The sequence below is a fragment of the Emys orbicularis genome, chromosome 8 (genome assembly GCF_028017835.1).
Source record: "Emys orbicularis isolate rEmyOrb1 chromosome 8, rEmyOrb1.hap1, whole genome shotgun sequence".
Classification (NCBI taxonomy): domain Eukaryota; kingdom Metazoa; phylum Chordata; order Testudines; family Emydidae; genus Emys; species Emys orbicularis.
This window is the reverse complement of record NC_088690.1, coordinates 24,305,427-24,328,216: the sequence shown is the minus strand read 5'-3', so window position 1 is coordinate 24,328,216 and position 22,790 is coordinate 24,305,427. Positions and strand designations below refer to the sequence as shown.

General features: G+C 43.4%; 1 protein-coding gene across 1 annotated transcript in view; it reads right to left on the bottom strand.

Annotated features, from left to right (window-relative positions):
* The window catches only part of MSH4 (mutS homolog 4), a 62,151-nt gene extending 47,814 nt beyond the window's left edge, over positions 1–14,337 (bottom strand). Inside the window, exon 1 of the mRNA XM_065409536.1 lies at positions 14,181–14,337. Coding sequence (XP_065265608.1) covers positions 14,181–14,298 — 118 coding nt within the window. The 5' untranslated portion in view covers positions 14,299–14,337. The remainder of the gene's footprint in view (positions 1–14,180) is intronic.
* Positions 14,338–22,790: the final 8,453 nt, after the last annotated feature.

Sequence of the window (22,790 nt, the reverse complement as noted above, 5' to 3'; positions counted from 1 at the left end):
CAAGGGACTTACTTTCCGGACCAGAAAATAACCGTTGGGGATGTTGAAATGCCAATTGTTATTCTTGGGGACCCAGCCTACCCCTTAATGCCATGGCTCATGAAGCCATACACAGGCAGCCTGGACAGGAGTCAGGAGTTGTTCAACTACAGGCTGAGCAAGTGCAGAATGGTGGTAGAATGTGCATTTGGCCGTTTAAAAGGTCGCTGGCGATCCTTACTGACTCGCTCAGACCTCAGCCAAACCAATATCCCCATTGTTATTACTGCTTGCTGTGTGCTCCACAATCTCTGTGAGAGCAAGGGGGAGACCTTTATGGCAGGGTGGGAGGCTGAGGCAAATCGCCTGGCTGCTGATTACGCGCAGCCAGACACCAGGGCGATTAGAAGAGCACACCAGGAAGCGCTGCGCATTAGGGAAGCTTTGAAAACCAGTTTCATGACTGGCCAGGCTACAGTGTGAAATTTCTGTTTGTTTATCCTTCATGAAAACCCGCCCCCTTTATTGACTCATTCTCTGTAAGGAACCCACCCTCCCCCTTCCCCCAGCTTGCTTTCAAAGGAAATAAAGTCACTATTGTTTAAAAATCATTTATTCTTTACTAATTGATTATAAAAAGAGGGAGAGAACCTGAGTGGGGTTTGGGAGGAGGATCAGCGGGAAGGAAAAGCCCACTAAAAAAAGGTTTAAAAAATGGCAGCCTTTTGCTTGGGCTGTCCACTGGGGTGGAATGGGAGGGTGTACGGAGCCTCCCCCCCCGTGTTCTTACACATCTGGGTGAGGAGGCTATGGAACATGGTGAGGAGGTAGGGGGGTTATACAGGGGCTGTAGCGGCACTCTGTTCTCCAGCAGCCGTTCCTGAAGCTCCACCAGACGCCGGAGCATGTCTGTTTGCTCACGCAGCAGCCCCAGCGTTGCATCCTGCCTCCTCTGATCTTCCTGACGCCACCTCTCATCTCGAGCGTCTCTCCTCTCCTCACGTTGGTCCCTTCTGTCCTCACGTTGGTCCCTCATGTCCTCACGTTGGTCCCTCCTGTCCTCACGTTCACTGGCTTCTTTCCTATACTTGCAAACCATGTCCTTCCACTCATTCAGATGAGCTCTTTCACTCCTGGTGGATTGCATGATTTCTGCAAACATCTCGTTTCGCGTCTTCTTTTTCCGACGCCTTATCTGGGATAGCCTTCGGGAAGGAGGAGGGAGGCTTGAAACATTTGCAGCTGCTGGAGGGAGTGAAAAAAGGAGAGAATTTTTTTAAAAGATACATTTTTCAGAACAATGCTTATACTCTTTCACGGTGACAAATGCTATTCACATTACATAGCACATGTGATTTCTGTGCAAGGTCGCATTTTGCCTCTTAATATTGAGTGCCTGTGGCTTTGCTGCTAGAGATCACAGACGCAGGTCCGGGCAACAGAATTCAGCTTGCATGCTGCCATGGGAAGCCACTGTCTTTAGGCTTCTGCGCCCTGCTTTCCCACATACCAAGCAAAGCCCGTTGTGCTGCAGTTTTCCTGTTAACCTTCAGCAGCAGAAAACAAGCTAACACCCCCCCACCATCCAATTCTCTGGGATGAGTGCTTTATCCCTCCCCCCACCGCGTGGCTTGTATCAGGGAAGATCCCTGCAGGAACCAAACTAACACCCCCCCCCAACCCGCCATGAATTCTCTGGGATGAGTGCTTTATCCCTCCCCCCACCGCGTGGCTGGTATCAGGGAAGATCCCTGCAGGAACCAAACTAACACCCCCCCCAACCCGCCATGAATTCTCTGGGATGAGTGCTTTATCCCTCCCCCCACCGCGTGGCTGGTATCAGGGAAGATCCCTGCAGGAACCAAACTAACACCCCCCCAACCCGCCATGAATTCTCTGGGATGAGTGCTTTATCCCTCCCCCCACCGCGTGGCTGGTATCAGGGAAGATCCCTGCTAGCAAAACGCGAAAAGCTCTGGGCCAATCCTCCCCCCACCCTTTGCACTTGGCTAAATGCAGGGAAGGATTTCTTTTCAGCCACAGGCAAACAGCCCAGTAGGAACGGCCACCTCTGTCCCCTTAATTAAATTCCCGTATTTCAACCAGGTTACCCTAAGCGATATCACTCTCCTGAGGATTACACAGCAAGATAAAGAACGGATGTTGCTTGAATGCCAGCAAACACCGGGACCATACGCTGCCAGGCTTTGTCATGCAATGATACCAGATTACTTGCTACTAGCATGGCGTGGTCAAGTGTCCTACCATGGAGGACGGAATAAGGCTGCACTGCCCAGAAACCTTGTGGCAAGGCTTTTGGAGTACCTCCAGGAGAGCTTCATGGAGATGTCCCTGGAGGATTTCTGCTCCATCCCCAGACATGTTAACAGACTTTTCCAGTAGCTGTACTGGCTGCGAATGCATCCCAAGTGCTCAGGGCAAATTAATCATTAAAAATGCTTGCTTTTAAACCATGTTTTATATTTTAAAAGGTAAACTCACCTGAGGTCCCTTCCATGGGGTCATGGTCTTGGGTACTGGCTTGGGAGGCTTGGGAGGGTACTTCAGTCAGGGTGAGAAACAGATCCTGGCTGTTGGGGAGAACAGAGAGCTGGGTGCTCTCTGCCAGCTCGTCCTCCTCCTCTTCCCCTTCCGCGGAATCATCAGGTGTACCTGACGAGATTATCCCCATCTCGGAATCCACAGTCAGAGGTGGGGTAGTGGTGGCGGCCCCCCCTAGAAATGCATTTAGCTCGGCGTAGAAGCGGCATGTCCGCGGCTCTGACCCGGAGCGACCATTTGCCTCCTTTGCTTTTTGATAGGCTTGTCTGAGCTCCTTGACTTTCACGCGGCACTGATCTGAGTCCCTATTGTGGCCTCTCTCCATCATGCCCTTGGAAATTTTTTCAAAAGTTTTGGCATTTCGTCTTTTCGAACGAAGTTCTGCTAGCACTGAATCCTCTCCCCATATAGCGATCAAATCCAGTACCTCCTGTACGGTCCATGCTGGTGCTCTTTTTCGATTATCAGCCTGCATGGTTACCTGTGCTGATGAGCTCTCTGTGGTCACCTGTGCTCTCCACGCTGTGCAAACAGGAAATGAAATTCAAATGTTCCCGGGGCTTTTCCTGTCCACCTGGCCAGCGCATCCGAGTTCAGATTGCTGTCCAGAGCAGTCACAATGGTGCACTGTGGGATAGCTCCTGGAGGCCAATAACATCGAATTGCGGCCACACTAACCTTAATTCGGATTGACAATACCGATTTTGACGCTACTCCGCTCGTCGAGGAGGAGTACAGAAATCGAATTAAAGGGCTCTTTAATTCGAATTAAATGGCTTCGTTGTGTGGACGGGTCCAGCGTTAATTCGATTTAAAGCAGCTAAATCCGAATTAAAGTCGTAGTGTAGACCAGGCCTTATATAGAACTTCACAAACATGATTTGACTATACCTCAATGACTATACCTGATGACTATATCATCAGGAGATGATGAACATCATTATCTCCATCTTCCCACTAAGGAAACTGCGGCTTAAAGAACTGATTTGCCCGTATCAGACTGCAAGCAAATCGGTGTCAGGACTTGGTTTAGAATACAGGTCTCCTGACTTCCACACTGAAGCCTAATCCTGTAGACCAGAGGTTCTCAACCTCTCAGAACCCTTATAGACACCTGACCAAAAGCATCCCATCTATTCACACTCTACACACTATTGTAATAAGCTTTGTACAAAATATGCCTTGTAACATATCATTTGAAAACAAATAACTCACTGGTGAATAATATCATGGTGATATGTATATAGCAACATTATATGAAAGATATGAATTCCCCCATATGATGTCATTAGCACACGTTCAAAACCAAACAGCCATGGCTAGGCAAAAATTGTTACACAGGTCCATGCTAAACAAAGGAATGCATGTTTGCCTCAATTTCCATATAAATAGTAGACAGACTCTATAAGACAGCAGGGGGAAGAGATGGCAGGAAACAGAACAATTTGCATTTTAACAAACACAAGTAGGGGCATGGAGCCTCCTTCACCACCAGACTCCATGTTGCTTTTCTTACTGCTTGAATAAACTTTACTCTGAAGGGTAACCCTCAGAAGAATCCATTTAAAAGGTTCACTGGACTATAAAAAAAGGGGTAGAGAACCTCACATTCTCTTTCACCTAAAACAAAGGCACCAGAACCTTTGATGAAGTAAAAGGTAATTCATGATCTTGCTGGAAAACCATGGGTGAGAAAGGCCATCTTAAACAAAACCTTGAACCAAACCTTGCTAGATTAAGTTTTAGACTTTTAGATGCATGTTTTCACTTTTATTTGTTTGTAACCATTTCTAACTGCTATCTCTTATACCTGAATTCACTTAAAATCCTATCTTCTTTTGTTAATAAACTTGTTTTATTTTTAATCTAAACCAATCCAGTGCCGTGTTTAAACTGAACTGTTAGGTAACTCCATCTAAAGTAACAAACTACTGAATATTGACTTCTTACAGGGACAATGTACCTTAATATCTGAACTATCCAGGAGAGGGCTGGTCATTGCAGAACACACGTTTTTGGGAAAATCCGGGATTCAGAGTGTGTTGGGGTCATCTTGCAAGTAGTAAACCAGGCTTGTGGAAGCCAGTGTGAGACTGGTGCGTTACTGGCAAGCTGCTGGGGTCAGAGCTTGCTGCGCTGGTGCCTGGAGCAGCCCCTGCTTCTCTCTCAACCCTTCCATGCCCCCTCACACAGCTCTCAGCACTACTTCAAGAGGCTATCAAGCCAGTTCCACAGCTTCTAGATGTCCTGTATTATCATGCCCCAGAACTGAACACTGGGAAGGGGGAGAGTCTCCATTGTGATTGGGTTTGGGGATGGAGCAGCAGTAGCAAAAAGAGGGAGGATTATTTGGGGGAACAAGCTGCTATTTTCTTGCTCTCCCTTTGCTCCTGCTGGATCTTCACAGCCATAGGATTCTGCTACGTGGCAAGGGGTGGGTTGTTCTCAGCTAGTGGAGTGCTAACCAGCAGGCAACCCTTAGCAACACACCTGAAGGCATGGCTCCATCATTTGAGAAATATTGCTGTAGGCTACAGGGCACCATAGACAAGACACTTAACTAAACTGAGACACAGAGAAGTTTAGTTTATATACCTATTCTTTGGCAAATTGATTCTAGGAATATTACATTTAGACAGTATTCTTTATTAAAAGGTACAAATGGAAAACCATAAGCACATTTAAATAGCTTTGTTTGGTGTCTGGGATATTTGTTTCACAGTTAATGTTATGTATTTCCAAAGAACAGGCTAGTGAAGAAATTACTAATGACTTCTTTTCAAGAAAATTGTGGGTGAGGTAATATCTTTTACCCACCTTGTCTCTCTAATAACCTGGGATCAACACAGCTACAACACTGCAAACAAGAAAACTGTGACCAATAACCAGAGTTCTTGACAGACCCTAATCCTGTTTGAAGCCACTATAAAACAATTGTCCAGAAAATATGTCATTAATTAGAAGGTGATTCTGAAATGTAAAAGACCTTCAAATTAGGCTAAGAAAAATTCTTGCATATGGTAGATACATCACATTCAAGCTTTATTTACAGCAATTCCACAGTATGTAGCTTTTATGGCACAGAGAGATTTACTGAGATATCAAACAATTTGAAACTGAAAGTGAATTACTGCTAAATCCCAGAACTGTCAAAAAGTCAATACTTTAGATTCTTTGCTAGAAAGAAAGTTCTTTGCTCTGCCTTTGTGGTACCAGGCAGTGTTCTCATCAATCTTTTTCATTTTTTTTAATCAAATACTCTTCTAGAAGGCAACATCTTCATCAATCTTTTTTCTTTTATCAGTCAAACTTGCTATCACAGTAGTGAATCTCTTTATCAACTTGTCAGTTCTCCCCTTTGTCCACTTCACTATTAACCTTTCATCAATTTATTGCCAGATTTGGATATAGTATAATAGTTTAAATCAAAGCTAATTCAAAATAAAAGCTAAATAAAAGTTACAGTAATATTACTACTTACTTTACAAATATATTATATTTCATTCTGAAGGATCCCAAAGCACTTCACATAGTAAATCCTTACACCAGCTCTGAACTGAAGTCATCACTGAGATGGAGGGTGTTAGCCAGCTAATACAGAGCAATATGATATGAAACAGTTATGTGCAAGGGGACATTTTGGTCCAGATATTAGAGCAAACTTTTTAAAAAAAATACTCCCCCCATTTAGGTATTTATAACATGACCAAGTAGTATCTGAATGCAACCCAAAATTCAAAAACCTAGCAGTCTGAAAGTTTAATATCCCCCACTTGCTTTGTGATGCGAATGTACGCAGATGTTCATGTCAATGTTTACTTTTTCCTCTCCACCATCATCTTCATTTATTCTTCAATTTCAAGGAAGTTGTTGTGGGAAAGCTCATGTAAATAAATGGGTTATATTTTGTTCTGAAGGTGGTAAGATTTATGCTCATTCTCAGAAGGGAGTTCCACAGCAGTGGGTCTACTGGAAAGAAGCCACAATCCCCTACATTTGTGAGTTTCCTTCGGGATGCAGTCACAACTCCAATTCCCTGAGAAGCACAGCTCAGCTCACAAACAGCCTCAAAGATCAAGATCAGAAATTTACATCGGATTAGTTATTGAACCAGGTGCCATTGTAGTGTCTGAAGCACCATGGTGTTTTTGATGTGCAATGTTGATTAGAAGGTGGATTGCTTCATGTTGTGCTATCTAGAACATCTTAATAAGCAAAGGTATGAGACATTGCTGTAGTAGGGTGGAAGCAATAAATATTCAGATCATAAGTGGGAAAACTGTGTTTTACATGAGGGAAATGCAGAGCTGGGAGTCATTGGGACACTACTGAAGCTGGAGTCTGTGGCAGTTCACAACCTATCCTGAGATTTAACACGTGTCAAATGGGATGTGGGAAAGGAACTGAGCCTCCTGGAACTGTACAAGGGAGTGTCCTTGAGAAGCTGATGCCCACCACAACCCCCTCTTCTGTCTGAGAGGAAGATTTTGAGCCAACATAGTGCCGAGAGTCTTTGCTGGTGCCGGGTTGTTCCGGTGCCAGAGGCGCGCTTCGGACCGACGGCGCCTGATCTGCGCGCGGTGCCAAGGGCACCGGGCTAAGTGCCGATTCCATTAGGAGCTGTTTTAAACGAAAGTCCCGCTCCTTTTTTGTCCCAGGCTTGAAAGCCTTACAAATGTGGCACTTATCTGGTTGATGGGGTTCCCCCAGGCACTTCAAGCAGGAGTCGTGGGGGTCTCCCATAGGCATTGGCTTGAGACACGCCGAGCAAGGCTTGAAACCCGGAGACCTAGGCATGGGCCCTGGTACTGGGGAGGAGGGAAGGGGATAAACCCCGTTTTCCTCCAAGTACTATCTACACTATCTACAAAACTTACTATTAACTACACTATAACTGTTAAAACTATTAAAACTACACTAAACAACTATCTACAGTACAACGAGTAAAGAATGGAGATCAGCTATGCCGCGCTCCACAGTTCCAACGACTGTCACGGGTGGTAAGAAGGAACTGAGGGGGCGCTGGGTCGGCAGGGGCATATATCTGGCGCCATAAGGGCGCCACTCCAGGGGGCGCCTCAGCCGACCCACCGACTGTTGCTAGGGTAAAAATCTTCCGACGATCGTGCACGTGGCACGCGCACACCTAATTGGAATCGATATGAGCAAGCATTCGAAGAAGAATGGCTAAATCCTCTATGTCAGCATTCAGACTTGAAGTTCATGGGAGTCTAGTAATTCCAAATAATGTGCTCAGACCACTGAGACACATCATTTACGGAAAATTGCCAAAATATGTCTTTAAAGAGAAATGCACACATGCATGTTTAGAAGACACACTTCAGTGATGGTTCATAAATTATACAATGTCAAGCATCATCTTCTGGCCTTGTTCACCCTCATTCTCATATTTCACTTTCACTATTGTCATCTTACATAAAGGTAAAATGTCTTACTTTCCTCCCCTTTGAATTATTCCATACCACTGTACAGTGCCTCTCTTACCAGAAGACAGAGAATGAACATTTAATATTTTTGAATACTGCCAGCTCACTGTATATACCTGTCCTGCCAGCTCAATGCTTCAGATGAAACTTAGAATGTAGCAATTTCTTCAAATATGCTAATTTTGCAGAAGATAAGGCACAACAGTCTTTAATTTACCAGAGCCAACTTGAAAAGGAGGTGGTCTGGATTGATATGAAACACTTGAAGAAATTTTAAAGGTGTGAAACCCAACCTTTAACTTGCACATATGTCCAGATATTTACAACTTCCTAGTACAATTTATGTAAAAAAAAAAAAAAAAAAAAGGAATTAGTGTCTTACAGATACCAGCAGAATCCAATGAGAGAGGAAGTGGCCCACACAAATGGAAGGCTACTGCACCTATTGAAAACTTAAGATATCTAACCTATACTGTTCTGTAAATTCTGGGGTCAAGGACTGGGACACCACCTTGCATATTTTAAGAAAGGACACCTCCACTCTCTTGGCCCAAGAGAGAGACAATGATCTTGTGCAATGAGCTTTGAAAGAGACTGCTACTTCCTTGCCTCTCCTGATGCATATCTCTATCATAAATTCCTTAATCCAGACTGGTAAAGTAGACTTCAAAGCTATTTGTCTCTCTTGTGACATCCATGTGTCACAAAAAGCATTTCCAATTGCCTGAAGGTAGCTGCTCTATTGTAAGGAATCCTGAGAAGCAATCCTTTTAAAAATTAAAAAATAAGTTGCAAAAGTAAGGGAATTTGAAGTTTAGAGCATCTAGTCATAATCATGCATATACAATTTGGATGGAGAAAATGCATATTATAAATCTGAAAATAACAGAATATTTGAGGTTATTGTCAGAAGAGAATGGAGCCAGCAAGGGATGAAGTTGCCCCATGCATAGACCTCTACTCTTAATGAGCTGATCCCCAAAATTCTTTTCCAGAGAATCTACTGAATTTCTTCTGATGTGAAATAATCACTGCACACACAACAAAAGGTTTCCAACATATGCTGGAGAGGTGGTTCCTTTCTTGTAGTACATTATAGTACTAGTAGTATTGTAGTAGTTTCACCCAGTCCAATTAACCATTTTTTCTTGAGTATGGGGAGCTCACTAGCTAAACAGTAAAAAAGCAACAGAGGGTCCTGTGGCACCTTTAAGACTAACAGAAGTATTGGGAGCATAAGCTTTCGTGGGTAAGAACCTCACTTCTTCAGACTTGCATCTGAAGAAGTGAGGTTCTTACCCACGAAAGCTTATGCTCCCAATACTTCTGTTAGTCTTAAAGGTGCCACAGGACCCTCTGTTGCTTTTTACACATTCAGACTAACACGGCTACCCCTCTGATACTAGCTAAACAGTAAGTCTGAAGTACAATGCATTTTTACTGAGTATCAGACGTAACAGATTTTCTGACACTGGTAGTTTGAATTAATGGAAGAATAAATAGTGTAATTAGAAGAAATTAACAATGGAGCTAGGAGGACAGGAAGAAAAGGAAAAGTAAGAGATGGAGAGAAAAAAGAAATAGCTATAGATTAGGAAATTTTATGCATTCATGGTCTTAGATTTTAAAGTATTTCTTTCACAGGAATCCCACAGATCCATAAAACTGCAGAACGGTGTTACTGTGTAAGGCAGAGGAGAGATTAGAATTGTTTTTTCTTTGTTTTAAATTACATGACACAGATCAAGTTCTAATTTGGAAAAAGGGAAAGAGTTCAAATAATTAAAATTAAATTAAGGGGATGCAGGGCCCAAATGTGCAGGATGCCCAGTGCCCTCACTTCCTTTGGACCACAGTGGATATTTAGAGCATTCCCTATTACACAGGACCAATCATTCAGAGAGGGAATCCAAGCAGTAACTGTTGAATGCATACATACACATACCATGTATCGGAGCATTACTTCCTTGCTCAGAAAACTTCCTTAGGTGATCAACAGACCCAGTACATTTTTTCTTATCTTGGGAAACAAATTATAAATAATGTATTTTGTGTCAGGATAGTCAAAATCAGCTGACGCGCTACTGTTATCAGTTTCTGACCAAACTCTTTAGGAGTAGTTTTAGGCATACAGAGTTGCAGGCCTTTGCTCATGAAATTAATTTCCTCTGTTTGCTAATATTTGACAAATTTCAGGGTACAGCATAAGATATATCTCTGAAGACAGGAGGTTTTTTTTAATCATATGCCAGTGAAGCAAATATATCCATTTTATGCAGGCACTTTTTGAATTTTAACTGTATGTTTTTAATTCTGAGTTGCCCATGTGCTATAGCTATTATGTCATTTTTCCACATTTCAGAAGTAATCTCTCTTTGTCAAGCGCTTTGTTTTCCCAATTAATATGTGCAAAATTTAGTTCTAAAACTTACCATTTAATAATGTTTCTGGTGAGACTTAACCCTGTTTTGACAGATGTTATGCATTTTTTGAATATGAGGGCATTCAAACCCGGCACTTCCCTGGGACCAATTCCTGGCTACTTTTCAAATTATGTCCTTAAACTAATATCTAGTGGAGGTACTTTTTATTTTGATAGAATACATTCTCTTTATATTTTATTCCATTTTGGTTTCACTGGATGACAAAAAGGTAAACTATTCTATTTCTGTCATTAAATGTGAAGACAATAAAAATGGACTTAAAGCAATCTTCCTGGAAAACTAAAGCTGTTCATATGTTCTATATTTCTCGCAACCATAACATAACTTTGCAGTGCCCTCTACTGTGCATCTCAGCAACTCCTTTTGATACCATGAACCAGAGAGAAACATGTCCACGAAAACAAAGGAAGCCACCGCAGGTCAGAAGCAAGCAGCAAATTTGAAAATGCTGTGGAAATAAATAAATACACAAATTTGTGTGCCTGCAGTCAGACAATCTGTGCTTGGGATCAAGTTTTCTTTCATTTCTCATTGTTTCCTCTCCTCCAATGATCCAAGAACTGTCAGCCAAAACTGGAGAAACCAAGTGATACAACCTTGATACAGATTTGGGGGGAAATGGATCTTTTTTTAAAAGGATCCCTTTACCGCTATGTTGTCTATTGAGGCTGTAAACTCTCAGGCATTAAGTAATAACAAGGATAACAAAAGCTATTCTATAACTATCCCCTAGCCTCAGATAAAATTTCCAAAGTCACAACCAAAAGTCTGAGCTTAAACTGTATATGGGACAATTTGTGTTCTTCTGACTTAACCAAATGCTTGAAGATGAGAAGAAAGCAAGCAACATGCAGGCATATGAGTTGAAACAGGTAGATTCTACCAAGAGCATCTAGTCATACATAAGGCTATGATTTAGTAATGGGTATTTTTAGTAAAAGTCATGGACAGGACATGGGCAATAAACAAAAATTTACGGCCCGTGACCTGTCCATGACTTTTACTAACAATACCCGTGACTAAATCTTGGTGGGGGGGGGGCTGCTAGGGGAGGATGTTGGGGGGGGGCTGCCGCTGCTGGGGGCGGGGTGCCCAGGGCCAGCAACATCAGCTAACAGGGATGGCCCGAGCAGTGGCTGCTCCAGCCACCTGCCCAGAGACTGCTGCCGGGGCCTCCCAAGCAGCGGTTGGTGTGGCTGTCCCTTGGGCCATTCCAGCAGTGGCTGGTGTGGCTGTCCCAGGGCCACCTGAGCAGCTGGCCCTAGAGTCAGCTGCTTGGGCGACCCTGGGTCAGACACACGGGCTGCCTGCAGAAGTCACGGAGGTCACAGAATCAGTGACTTCCGTGACATCCATGAGACACAGATCCCTAATCATACAGCACAAAAATGGTGTCTTGCTCACAAAAGCAAAGCCATCCACCAGTATTTTCACTTACAAGGTGTCGCGGAGTATGGGGGGACTCAGGGCCCTGCACCCTCGGCTTCCTGCGATTCACCATGACTCTCAGCCAGCCAGTAAAGCAGAAGGTTTATTTAGACGACAGGAACACAGTCCAAGACAGGTCTTGCAGGCACAGACAACAGGATCCCCCTCAGTTAGGTCCATCTTGGGGTCCCCGGGCACCCCAGCCCCCTTGGGAGGTCAGAGCCCTGTCTGCCTCCCAGCCATATCACCAGACCGCTCCTGAGACTCTCTCCTCAGCGACCCCTCCCACAGCCCTTTGTTCAGTTTCCCGGGCAAAGGTGTCACCTAGCCTCTAACCCCTTCCTGGGTTCTCATGTTACATGCTCAGGTATTCTCCGTCGGTCAGTCTCCCATCCCCCAATGCAGACTATCCTAGCCACACTCCCCTGTCAGCATTCAAAGCCCACAGTAAGAACAGTCCCAGTTCGTCACACAAGGCAACACCTATAACTCCACATACACCCCAAAACAATCTAAGCATATTATTTCTAAAAATAAAATATATTTAACTCCAAAAAACCTAATTCTACTATTTCTCTTGAGTTTGGACAGGCTTAGTGTGGAGGGATACAGGAGGGGCTGAGACAGTTCTGTGTGGTGCAATCTGGGTGTGGGCGGCTCTGCAGAGGGGCTCGTTGCGGGGGTTTGGATGTAGAGGGAATGGGATCCAGGTCAAATGGTTGGGGCTCAACAAGGGGAGGTCTGGGTGTGGAGGAATGGGGCTCAGCAGGGGGTCTTGGTGTGGGGGGACTGATGGGGTGAAAGTCTGGGTGCATCTGGCTGGGGCTCAGTGGGGTGGGGATCTGAGTGCGGGGAGTCTGACGGGGTGGTCCAGGTGCTGGGGGGGGCTCATCAGAGTGGGAGTTTGAGTGTGGGGGTCTCAGCCAGGGTGTGGTCTGGATGGGGGGGGGGTGGTCCGGATCCAGGGGGGAGGGTCTCAGGAGGGAGTCTGGGTTCAGGGGGCTCAGTGGGGGGATTCTGGGTGTGGGGGGTGAGGCTCAGTGGGGGGCCGGGTATGGGGAGTTTGGATACATAGGGGGTTGGGCAGATGGGAGAGCAGCTCTTCCCCTGCAGCTGAGGAGTGATGGGGGCAGGGGTGGGGAGGGTGCAGAGCTTCCTGCAGCTGGGTGGGTTTCTGGGAACAGGTCTGGCCTGCTCCTTGTAGGGGAAGAGGAAGTCATGTCCTCCCCTGCCTTCAGCCCATCTGGGACTAGTCGCTGAGCCCGGCAAAGAGTAAGAGAAACCGGCCGGGGCATCCTCAGGCCCACCCCCCACCCTGCAGTGATTTACCTCTCCACTGGCTGCTCCGGATGCCCAAAAAGACACACCCAGGCTGCTGGGGAGGGGTACATGATCACTCTTGAAGCTTCCCTTTGCTTCCCTGTCAGAAGTCATTTTTCTGAGAGGAAGCCAAGAAATCTGCAGGGGACATGAATTCTGCATGCGTGCAGTGGCACAGAATTCTCCCAAGAGTAATTTTAGTATCAGAAGACCCAACACCTAATATTAACAGAAACTCTGTCCAAGTTCTGGGGTGCTGTCATGTTCTGGGGTGCAATCCAGGGCAGTGAGGGGTTATGTCACTGCTTGCCCTGTAACTGTGAGTGACTCAAAATGCTCTGCTGCTGGAGCTCCCTCATCTGGAGGCTTCCAACCAGCATACAAGCATGCACTGAGTTTGTGTATGTTAAGCAGCCCTGGTTCAGCACTCTGATTCCAGCAGCCTCCTTGTTATACTACTGCCACACTCTTTGTTGTGAAAGAACTCCTTGAGATGAACTAGAAGAATTCTGCTGCTAGCTCCTTCACATGTTAGTGGATTCTGGATGAGAGCTTTGCACTAGCAAAAGTAAAAATTACTCTTCCTAAAAGCAATGGGGACAAAGCTGATTTTGTTGTTGTCTGACAAGATAAAAAAATATAGAGTACAAATTTAGGTAAAGTTACCTTAGTAAAGTTACCATAGACTCACCAACATGTCCATACACTTACACCAAAACTGAATAATTTGAGAGAATATTTAAATTCCAATTATATCAATTATTTTGAAGAAGAATGCAAGGAAGAAAATGTAGCTACTCAGTAACTAAAATAATATTTTTCTTACGTACATATCCATCAATGCTAGGTATCCTATATAACGTAATACCCCCCAAAATACATGAACATAAAAGTTAATGTTAAGTATGTTACTATGTAACATTAAATTGTTAAAATATATTTTAAAAAAATAAGGCTACAGATTTAAAGAGAGCTACTCCTATAAAAATATCAACTCTACCTGAATATCCCATGAGAGGAGTCCTGCTTCTACAACCTGATCTACTAGAAGAGAGGGGTGTTTTTCCTATCCAGGCACTATTTAGACCTCTTGCAGAAGAAGAGCTTGTAAAATTCATTGTGCTAACATTTTCTGCATACGAACTCTTGTCCCCAAAGTATGAATCTATGAAAAAAAGGCAGAGCATCTCTTGAAAAGATAATGCATAGGTCACTTTGCTATTTAAGTCACACAAACGCCATAAAATTAACACAATCAGACATGAATTGTTTTGTTTGAAAAGCAATACAAATAAGGAAAAATAGTTAAAAGACTGTTAAGACATCTTAATGGAGAAAGGTTAATATATCCAGTCACAGAACCCAAGGGAGCTTTGCTGAATTGATATTAATATTTATATAATCCAAGTATAAAAAGAGAAAAAGTAAACTTCAGTAAGATGCTATTTTGGAAACCAACTCATATTGATATGATAATTTCTCCTTAATGTCATTACTTTATACTGACAGCAAATTCCCCGCTTAGGATGTTATACTAATATTATGTGATAAAAAGCCAGATACAATGCATAATTTCATATTTGAGGGATTTCTGGGCCTATAAAAGGGGATGCTCTATTTGTCAGATTTTCTACCTTCAGTTGCCTGTCTATTTCAATAATAATATCTGAAGTTGCACAAAGTGCTTGTGAAAATTCCCAAGTCTGAAAAGGGTCATAAAAAGAATGTATTTGCCTAATACTGAACACACATTTTAAAGGGTAATAAAAACGAAGAGAAAGAACCATATTCAAAAACTCATTCAGTTAAATTATCTTCTTCTGCCTATATGGTTCAACTCAAAGTCATACAATTTAAAATTTAAGAACTGGTGTGCTTCCTGGAATTTCTATTTTACTGATGAATTTTAAGATGGATCTGCACTGTAAATTCTAAGATGGTGCATTTACCTCAGAATCTGTTCTCATTTTAGTACACTAGAAACACTACAACAGCACAGATGCAGCGTAGACACTTACTACAACGAGAAAGGGGTTCTTTGGTTGCTGTAGTAAATCCACCACTCCAAGATAATTCTTTCATCAACCTAGCGAACTCAACACAAGGGCTTAGTTCAGTTTAACCACATCACACGGGGCGTAAAATTTTTCACAGCTCAAAGTGATGTGTCACTTTGTAACAAAGAGCAGGCCATCTGTGTTTAAGATCTTTAACTGATTTTAAATCTGTTCTCTTGAGATAAATGCACCAACGTATAGGAAAGTAAAGAACCATCTGAAATTAGATTTACATTTTTTGATACATCTTGTGTTAAATAAAGCAAGAATATGTTTTCTCATATCCGAAGACCGCATTAAATGTAAAAAAAAAAAAGCATTAACATAACAAGGTCTGTAAAAAAAAACATTGTTGTATCCTATGATATTTTATGAAAATATGGTACATTGGTCTACAATACACTGCACTTAGAAATTGCTAAATGCCTAATGGATTTCTTGAAATTATCTCCAGATGGTTGGCACAAAAATACACAGTTTACACCACCACATTTATGTAATAGAAATCTTGATCACAAAATACTATGACTGAAATACCATTAAAGGACTTGACCTTCACTAGTCCTTACTCCCTGGAATAACCATAATATTTCCTATAAACAGTTGTTCCTGCAGTATACCAATTGCTGTACAGTGGCAGTTGTTTTCTTAAATGGCACCCACAATATTACTCATACAGGCTAGGGCTGAAGTAACAGTTTAAAAAACATAACACTTACCCGCTGCAGTATGTTAGTTATTTTCCTAATAATAAAATGGAGACCACATGCTGAGGGAAAGATGGCCAGCTAAGTCCCAGTGGCAAAAGCCTGAAGTACCTCTGTATGATCTTTAATTGTTTCCATTAAATAATCTTTGACCCTAATGTCCTAATCTAGTAACATAATCCTGCACATTGAAGCAAGGGGAAGATTAGACAACACTAGAGCAAATTGTGTCATGGGCTCCTACACCTCCACACAAGCCAACACAACATTCCCATTCCACATACAAGAAAACAGGTGAGGTATCTCAAACAGATATTAGGTAAATGTTGACTTTTTAATGATATTCAAGGTATATATATCAGCACTAGTGCTTTGAACTTTGGCCACTGGTACTTGGCTGGCCATGCACCTCCATTTAATGGTATATACCAGGGGTAGGCAACCTATGACACATATGCCAAAGGTGGCACGCGAGCTGATTTGCAGTGGAACTCACACTGCCCGGGTCCTGGCCACCAGTCCGGGGGGGTTGGGGGGGGGGCGCTGCATTTTAATTTAATTTTAAATGAAGCTTCTTAAACATTTTAAAAACCTTATTTACTTTACATACAACAATAGTTTCGTTATATATTATAGACTTATAGAAAGAGATCTTCTAAAAACGTTAAAATGTATTACTGGTACGCAAAACCTTAAATTAAAGTGAATAAATGACGACTCGGCACACCACTTCTGAAAGGTTGCCGACCCCTGGTATACACCATAACCCTCCTCCCTACCTGTGCTGAAACCAGGGCCCTGCCCCTGCTGAACACCTGCAAGCTGCCACATATTCAACTGTCAGTACTCTAACCCACAATACAACTTGTGTGGCTTTAAGTCCAAACCCATTTTGTGTGTTCTTGTATGCTCCAGAATATGGAGTACTCCAAGCTTTACTATGTGCTAGAGGTTATACTAAATGAAAGTAATTAGTTGTGGTGGGTGGGGGCTCAGCACAGATGCTGGGATCCACCTTGTTCAGCCTCAAGGACCAAAACCTGTACCATTGAAGCCAATGGGAGTTTTATCATAGCTTTTATGGCCCTGTCCTGATGGCCAAAAAGAATATAGTTTTCAATTGCATTAGTGGGAAGTAGCTTAACACAACTGCAAAATTATTAGAGCTGTCAATTAATTGCAGTTAACTCATGTGATTAACTCAAAAAAATTAATTGCGGTTAATAAAATTAATTGCGATTAATAGCAGTTTTAATCGCACTCAAACAATAGAATATCAATTGAAATTTATGAAATATTTCGGATGTTTTTTCATATATAGTGTATTCTGTGTTGTAACTGAAATCAAAGTGTATATTTTTTATTATAAATATTTGCACTGTAAAAATGATAAACAAAAGAAATAGTATTTTTCAATTCAGTTCACACAAGTATTGTAGTCCAATCTCTGTCGTGATTTACAAATGTAGATTTATTTTTTGTTACATAACTGCACTCAAAAACAAAACAATGTAAAACATCAGAACCTACAAGTTCACTCAGTCCTACTTCTTTTTCAGCCAATCACTAAGAGACAAGCAAGCTTGTTTATATTTACAGCAGATAATGCTGCCCTCTTCTTATTTACAATGTCACCAGAAATTGAGACCAGGCATTTGCTTGGCAGTTTTGTAGCCAGCATTGCAAGGTATTTGTGTGCCAGATATGCTAAACAAAAGTCTTAAAAGAGCAACACTCTGATGCGGCAACAACAGAACCCGAACCACCAAAAGAGAATAACAACCTTATGCTGGTGGCATCTGACTCAGATAATGAAAATGAACATGCATCGGTCTGTAATGCTTTGGATTGTTATCGAGCAGAACCCGTCATCAGCATGGACCCATGTCCCCTGGAATGGTGGCTGAAGCATGAAGGGCCACATGACTCTTTAGTGCATCTGGCACGCAAATATCATGCAATGCCCGGCTACAACAATGCCATGCGAACACCTGTTCTCACTTTCAGGTGACATTGTAACAAGAAGTGGGCATTATCTCCTGCAAATGTAAACAAACTTGTTTGTCTGAGCGATTGGCTGAACAAGAAGTACGACTGAGTGGACTTGCAGCCTCTAAAATTTTACATTGTTTTATTTTTGAATTCAGTTTTTGTTTTAATATAATTCTACATTTGTAGCTTTCATGGCAAAGCGATTGCACTACAGTATTTGTACTAGGTGAATTGAAAAATATTTTTATTTTGTTTTTTTACAGTGCAAATACTAGTAATCAAAAATAAATATAAAGTGAGCACTGTACATTTTGTATTCTGTGTTGTAATTGAAATCAATGTATTTAAAAATGTAGAAAACATCCAAAAATATTTAAATAAACAGAATTGTATTAATGTTTAACAGTGCGATTAATAACAATTAATTTTATTGCACGATTAATCATGATTAATTTTTTTAATCCCTTGACAGCCCTAAAAATTGTTAGACTACATTTTTAAAAACGTTAAAAGGTCTTTTCAATCATGTTAGATTTATTGAGCTAATACAACTGAAAAACACGCCTTTTTGACAAATCAAGGTAGGGCTTCTGGGAACAGGATCTAAGGGCTTATCTACATAAAACTGTACCATTTTAACTATACTGGCATAGTTAAAATAGTACCACCATCCCTAGTGTGGATATAGCTACACTGGTATAAAATGTGCTTCCCTAAGAGAATGGGACTAAGCTCTACTGACATAACAGTATACTTTATACTGGCATAACAGTGTCCACAACCTAGAGGTTGTGCAAGTGTAACTATTTTGATTAAAAAATTACACCTCTAACTAAAATAGTTATACCAGTACAAAAAGCATGCATAGACCTAGGGTGACCAGATGTCCCGATTTTATAGGGACAGTCCCGATATTTGGGGCTTTTTCTTATATAGGCTCCTATTACCCCCCACCCCGATTTTTCACACTCGCTGTCTGGTCACCTTACATAGACCAGACCCGTAAAATGATGAAGCTACTTCCTGCAAGGAAAGAGGTTTTATTGGCTCAGCTGAGGACTTCACCTGATACTGTTAACTCCGTCTTACCCCAACCATTTTAGGTAATTAAAAGTAAACTGAAGCAAATTTTAAAAACGTGGAGGAATTTTTGATGGGTTTAGAGAGCAAATTGTTTTTTCTTATTTATATGTTTATTTTAACATTAGCAATATCACATCTCCCCACTTTCTTCTCATGACGGGAGATCTGAGTATTGCTGCCATAGGAGACTTTAATTTGAGCTGCAGTTCCAACTCCATCAAAAGGAGAAGAGCATCCTCCTCCTTACACAGGCAGCCCATCCAACTGCTCAGGCCGATGGGACAGAGCTGTTTCAGGGACGGGATACACGTGGATGCAGGAAGCTGTGTAACACTGATCCCCTGGGGTTGCAGATTCCTGTTTCCCCTTCCCAGGAGCAGCAGTTGGCCTGGGCGGGTTGGTGGCCCAGGGAGGGCACGGCGGGAGGACGGGCCTATCTCCATCTAGGGCGCTAGGCTGCTCAGACGACCCCGTACAGAGGGCCCGGCAGCTCGGGGAGGGCGTGTCTGGGTGGGCCAGCTCCACTGCTCCCACCTCCTGCTGCCGCAGAGAACAGCTGCGGCCCCGGCCCCGGCGGGACGACCCTGCCGAGGGAGTCTGCTTCTCGCTGGGGGCCGCCGGCGCTGCCCGCCGTGCTCAGCGGGGTTTGCAGCAGCCCGAAGTGGTAGCGGGGCAGGTGCTCCGTCCCGGACGAGGACGAACAGCGGCCCGAATAGGAGGCAGAAGCAGAGGCCTCCTCCCGCGCTGCCGACCTCCTCTCGTCACTTCCCCGCAGCATCTCCCTCACCGCAGGCACCAGAGGCCACACACAAAATGGCGGCACGGGCGACGACATGAAACCCGCGCATGCGCAAACAGGAAAGGACGCCCGCCGCCGCAATCCAGTATACCATGGCCGCCTGGAAGCCATTTTGTTTTGGGAATCATAAGAGCCGTGCCGCGTGTTATGCGGCTGGCCCTTTACATCCCCGACATGGGAGTGGGCATACAAAGCAACTGCTGCTGCACAGTGAGTTTGGTCCCCGTCTGCCCGAGCAGACAAGATATAAAAGCCCCGGGGGGGGAGGGGCGCCCTGGAGCTTCCCCTTGTCCCACACGCTGCTCCTAGCCCAGGCCCTCCTGTGATCCGGTCAACGTTCACGAGCCCCTTGCTCCGCTGCGCTACCCATATACCCTACGCCACCCCCCCCCCCCCATTCCTCTTCCGCTGCACCGGTATTTTCTCCAGAGGCTTCCCCTCACCCCATCTTCCTGAAGATTTCCTCTACCCCAGGTGTTCCTGCCCTTCTTCATTTAGCAAATATAAGGTTGAGGGTGACTTGATCACTGGCTCCACCTATCTACATGGAGAACAGCTATTTAATAAGGGGCTCCTCGGTCTAGGGTTCAGTGGGGTTATAGTGAAGATACCCAAGAAAGGAACTCTCAGTGATTGGAATAACTGGTGTGGTATCACACTTACATCTGTGCCAAGCAAGGTATTGTGTAAAATCATAGTCCAGCATATATATCAGAGGTAGTTGGCAGCATTCTCAGAAAAGAGCAAGCTGGTTTTCGGAAAGGGCGTGGATGCACAGACCAGATGTTCACTCTATGAAACATAACGGAACAAAGGTTCACAGAAGGGCAACTAAAGTGATTAGGGGTTTGGAACGGGTCCCATATGAGGATAGATTAAAGAGGCTAGGACTTTTCAGCTTGGAAAAGAGGAGACTATGGGGGGATATGATGATAGAGGTATATAAAATCATGAGTGGCATGGAGAAAGTGAATAAGGAAAAGTTATTTACTTGTTCCCATAATATAAGAACTAGGGACCACCAAATGAAATTAATGGGCAGCAGGTTTAAAACAAATAAAAGGAAGTTCTTCTTCACAGAGCGCACAGTCAACCTGTGGAACTCCTTGCCTGAGGAGGTTATGAAGGCTAGGACTATAACAGGGTTTAAAAGAGAACTAGATAAATTCATGGAGGTTAAGTCCATTAATGGCTATTAGCCAGGATGGGTAAGGAATGGTGTCCCTAGCCTCTGTTTGTCAGAGGGTGGAGATGGATGGCAGGAGAGAGATCACTTGATCATTACCTGTTAGGTTCGCTCCCTCTGGGGCACCTGGCATTGGCCACTGTCGGTAGACAGGATACTGGGCTGGATGGACCTTTGGTCTGACCGAGGATGGCCATTCTTATGTTCTTATGCTTAGAATGGCAACAGCAGCTTTACGTAAAATTCATAGACTTTGAGAAGGCTTTTGATAGCATTCACAGGACCAGCCTATGGCGCATTCTGTGGGCATATGGAAACCCTCTCTGTATAATCAACATCAAAAGCTTCTATTCCAACTTTATATGCAGTGTTGATTACAGTGAGCTCAGTTTTGAAGTCAAAGCAGGAATACGTCAGGGGTGTGTCATGTCTGCAATCCTCTTCAACATTGCCATCGACTGGATAATGCTGCGTACAACAGAAGACATGCCAAGAGGCATTAAGTGGGCACCCTTCTCATCCCTTGAAGACCTGGACTTCACAGATGATCTCGCTCTCCTATCACATACCCAACACCATATACAAGAATAAACGACTTGACTCAACACATTCAACCAGCAAATTGGACTGAAAACCAACCACAATAAGACAGATATTATGACCTTTAATATTGCCTCACCATCACCAGTATGGATTAGAGGATCATGTTTTCACCAATGTAGATTCATTCACATACTTGGGCAGCACCATCAGCCAGGACAGTGGAACAAGCCAGGACATCCGAAACAGAATCAATAAAGCCAGGAACACCTTCAGGAATTTAAATACAGCCTGGAAATCATCAAAATACAACACTAAAACCAAACTCAAGATTTATCAGAGCTGAATACATTATAGTGCAGAATTCTGGGGAATGAGAAAGTATGACATGTCCAAACTGTCTTCATTCTGTACAACCTGCCTCAGAAAAATCCTCCATATCTTTTGGCCCAGAATAATCTCAAACCAAGATCTATTCACACAGTGCAGCCAAGAAGATATGAGCACCATCATTGCCAGGAGATGGATTGGCCATGTGCTTTGAATGGAAACTGATCCCAACACCAGAATAGCAATAAGATGGATACCTGAAGGCAAGTGAAAACGAGGCAGCCTGAAAACAACGTGGCAAAGAGCTGTGGAAGCTGAGCTGAAAAACTTGGGGCACAGCTGAGGACCCATTGAAAGACTTTCCAGAAACAGACAGGAGTGGAGGAGCTTCATCGCTGCCCTAAACGCTGGAGGCATAATGGGAACATGGTGATGATGATCTTCAATCTAACTGACAAAGATATAACACCATCCAATGGCTGGAAGTTAGTTAGACAAAATTGGACTGGACATAAGGTGCATGCAAATTGTTGACAGTAAGAGTAATTAACCATTGTAACGATTTACCAAGGGTCATGGTGAGTATCCATCAATGACCATTTTAAAATTAAGACTAGATGTTTTTGTGAAACGTACACTCTAGGAGTTATTTTGAGATGTTCTATGGTCTGTGCTATACTGGAGGTTAGACTAGATGATCACAATGGCCCCTTCTGGCCTTAGACTCTGTGAATCCCTGGCCATTACAGACCAGGTCTCCTTTATTCCTCCCCTGCTGCCACAGCCCCCTTCTTCCATGCCCTCAGTGGACCCAGGCTTCACTGTTGGGTGTTCAAGGAGGCAAATGGCCTTTTCCCCTCAGCAGGCTTCTGGGGTCAACGAGCTGGCCAGCTCCCCATCTGCTTTCTACAGGGGG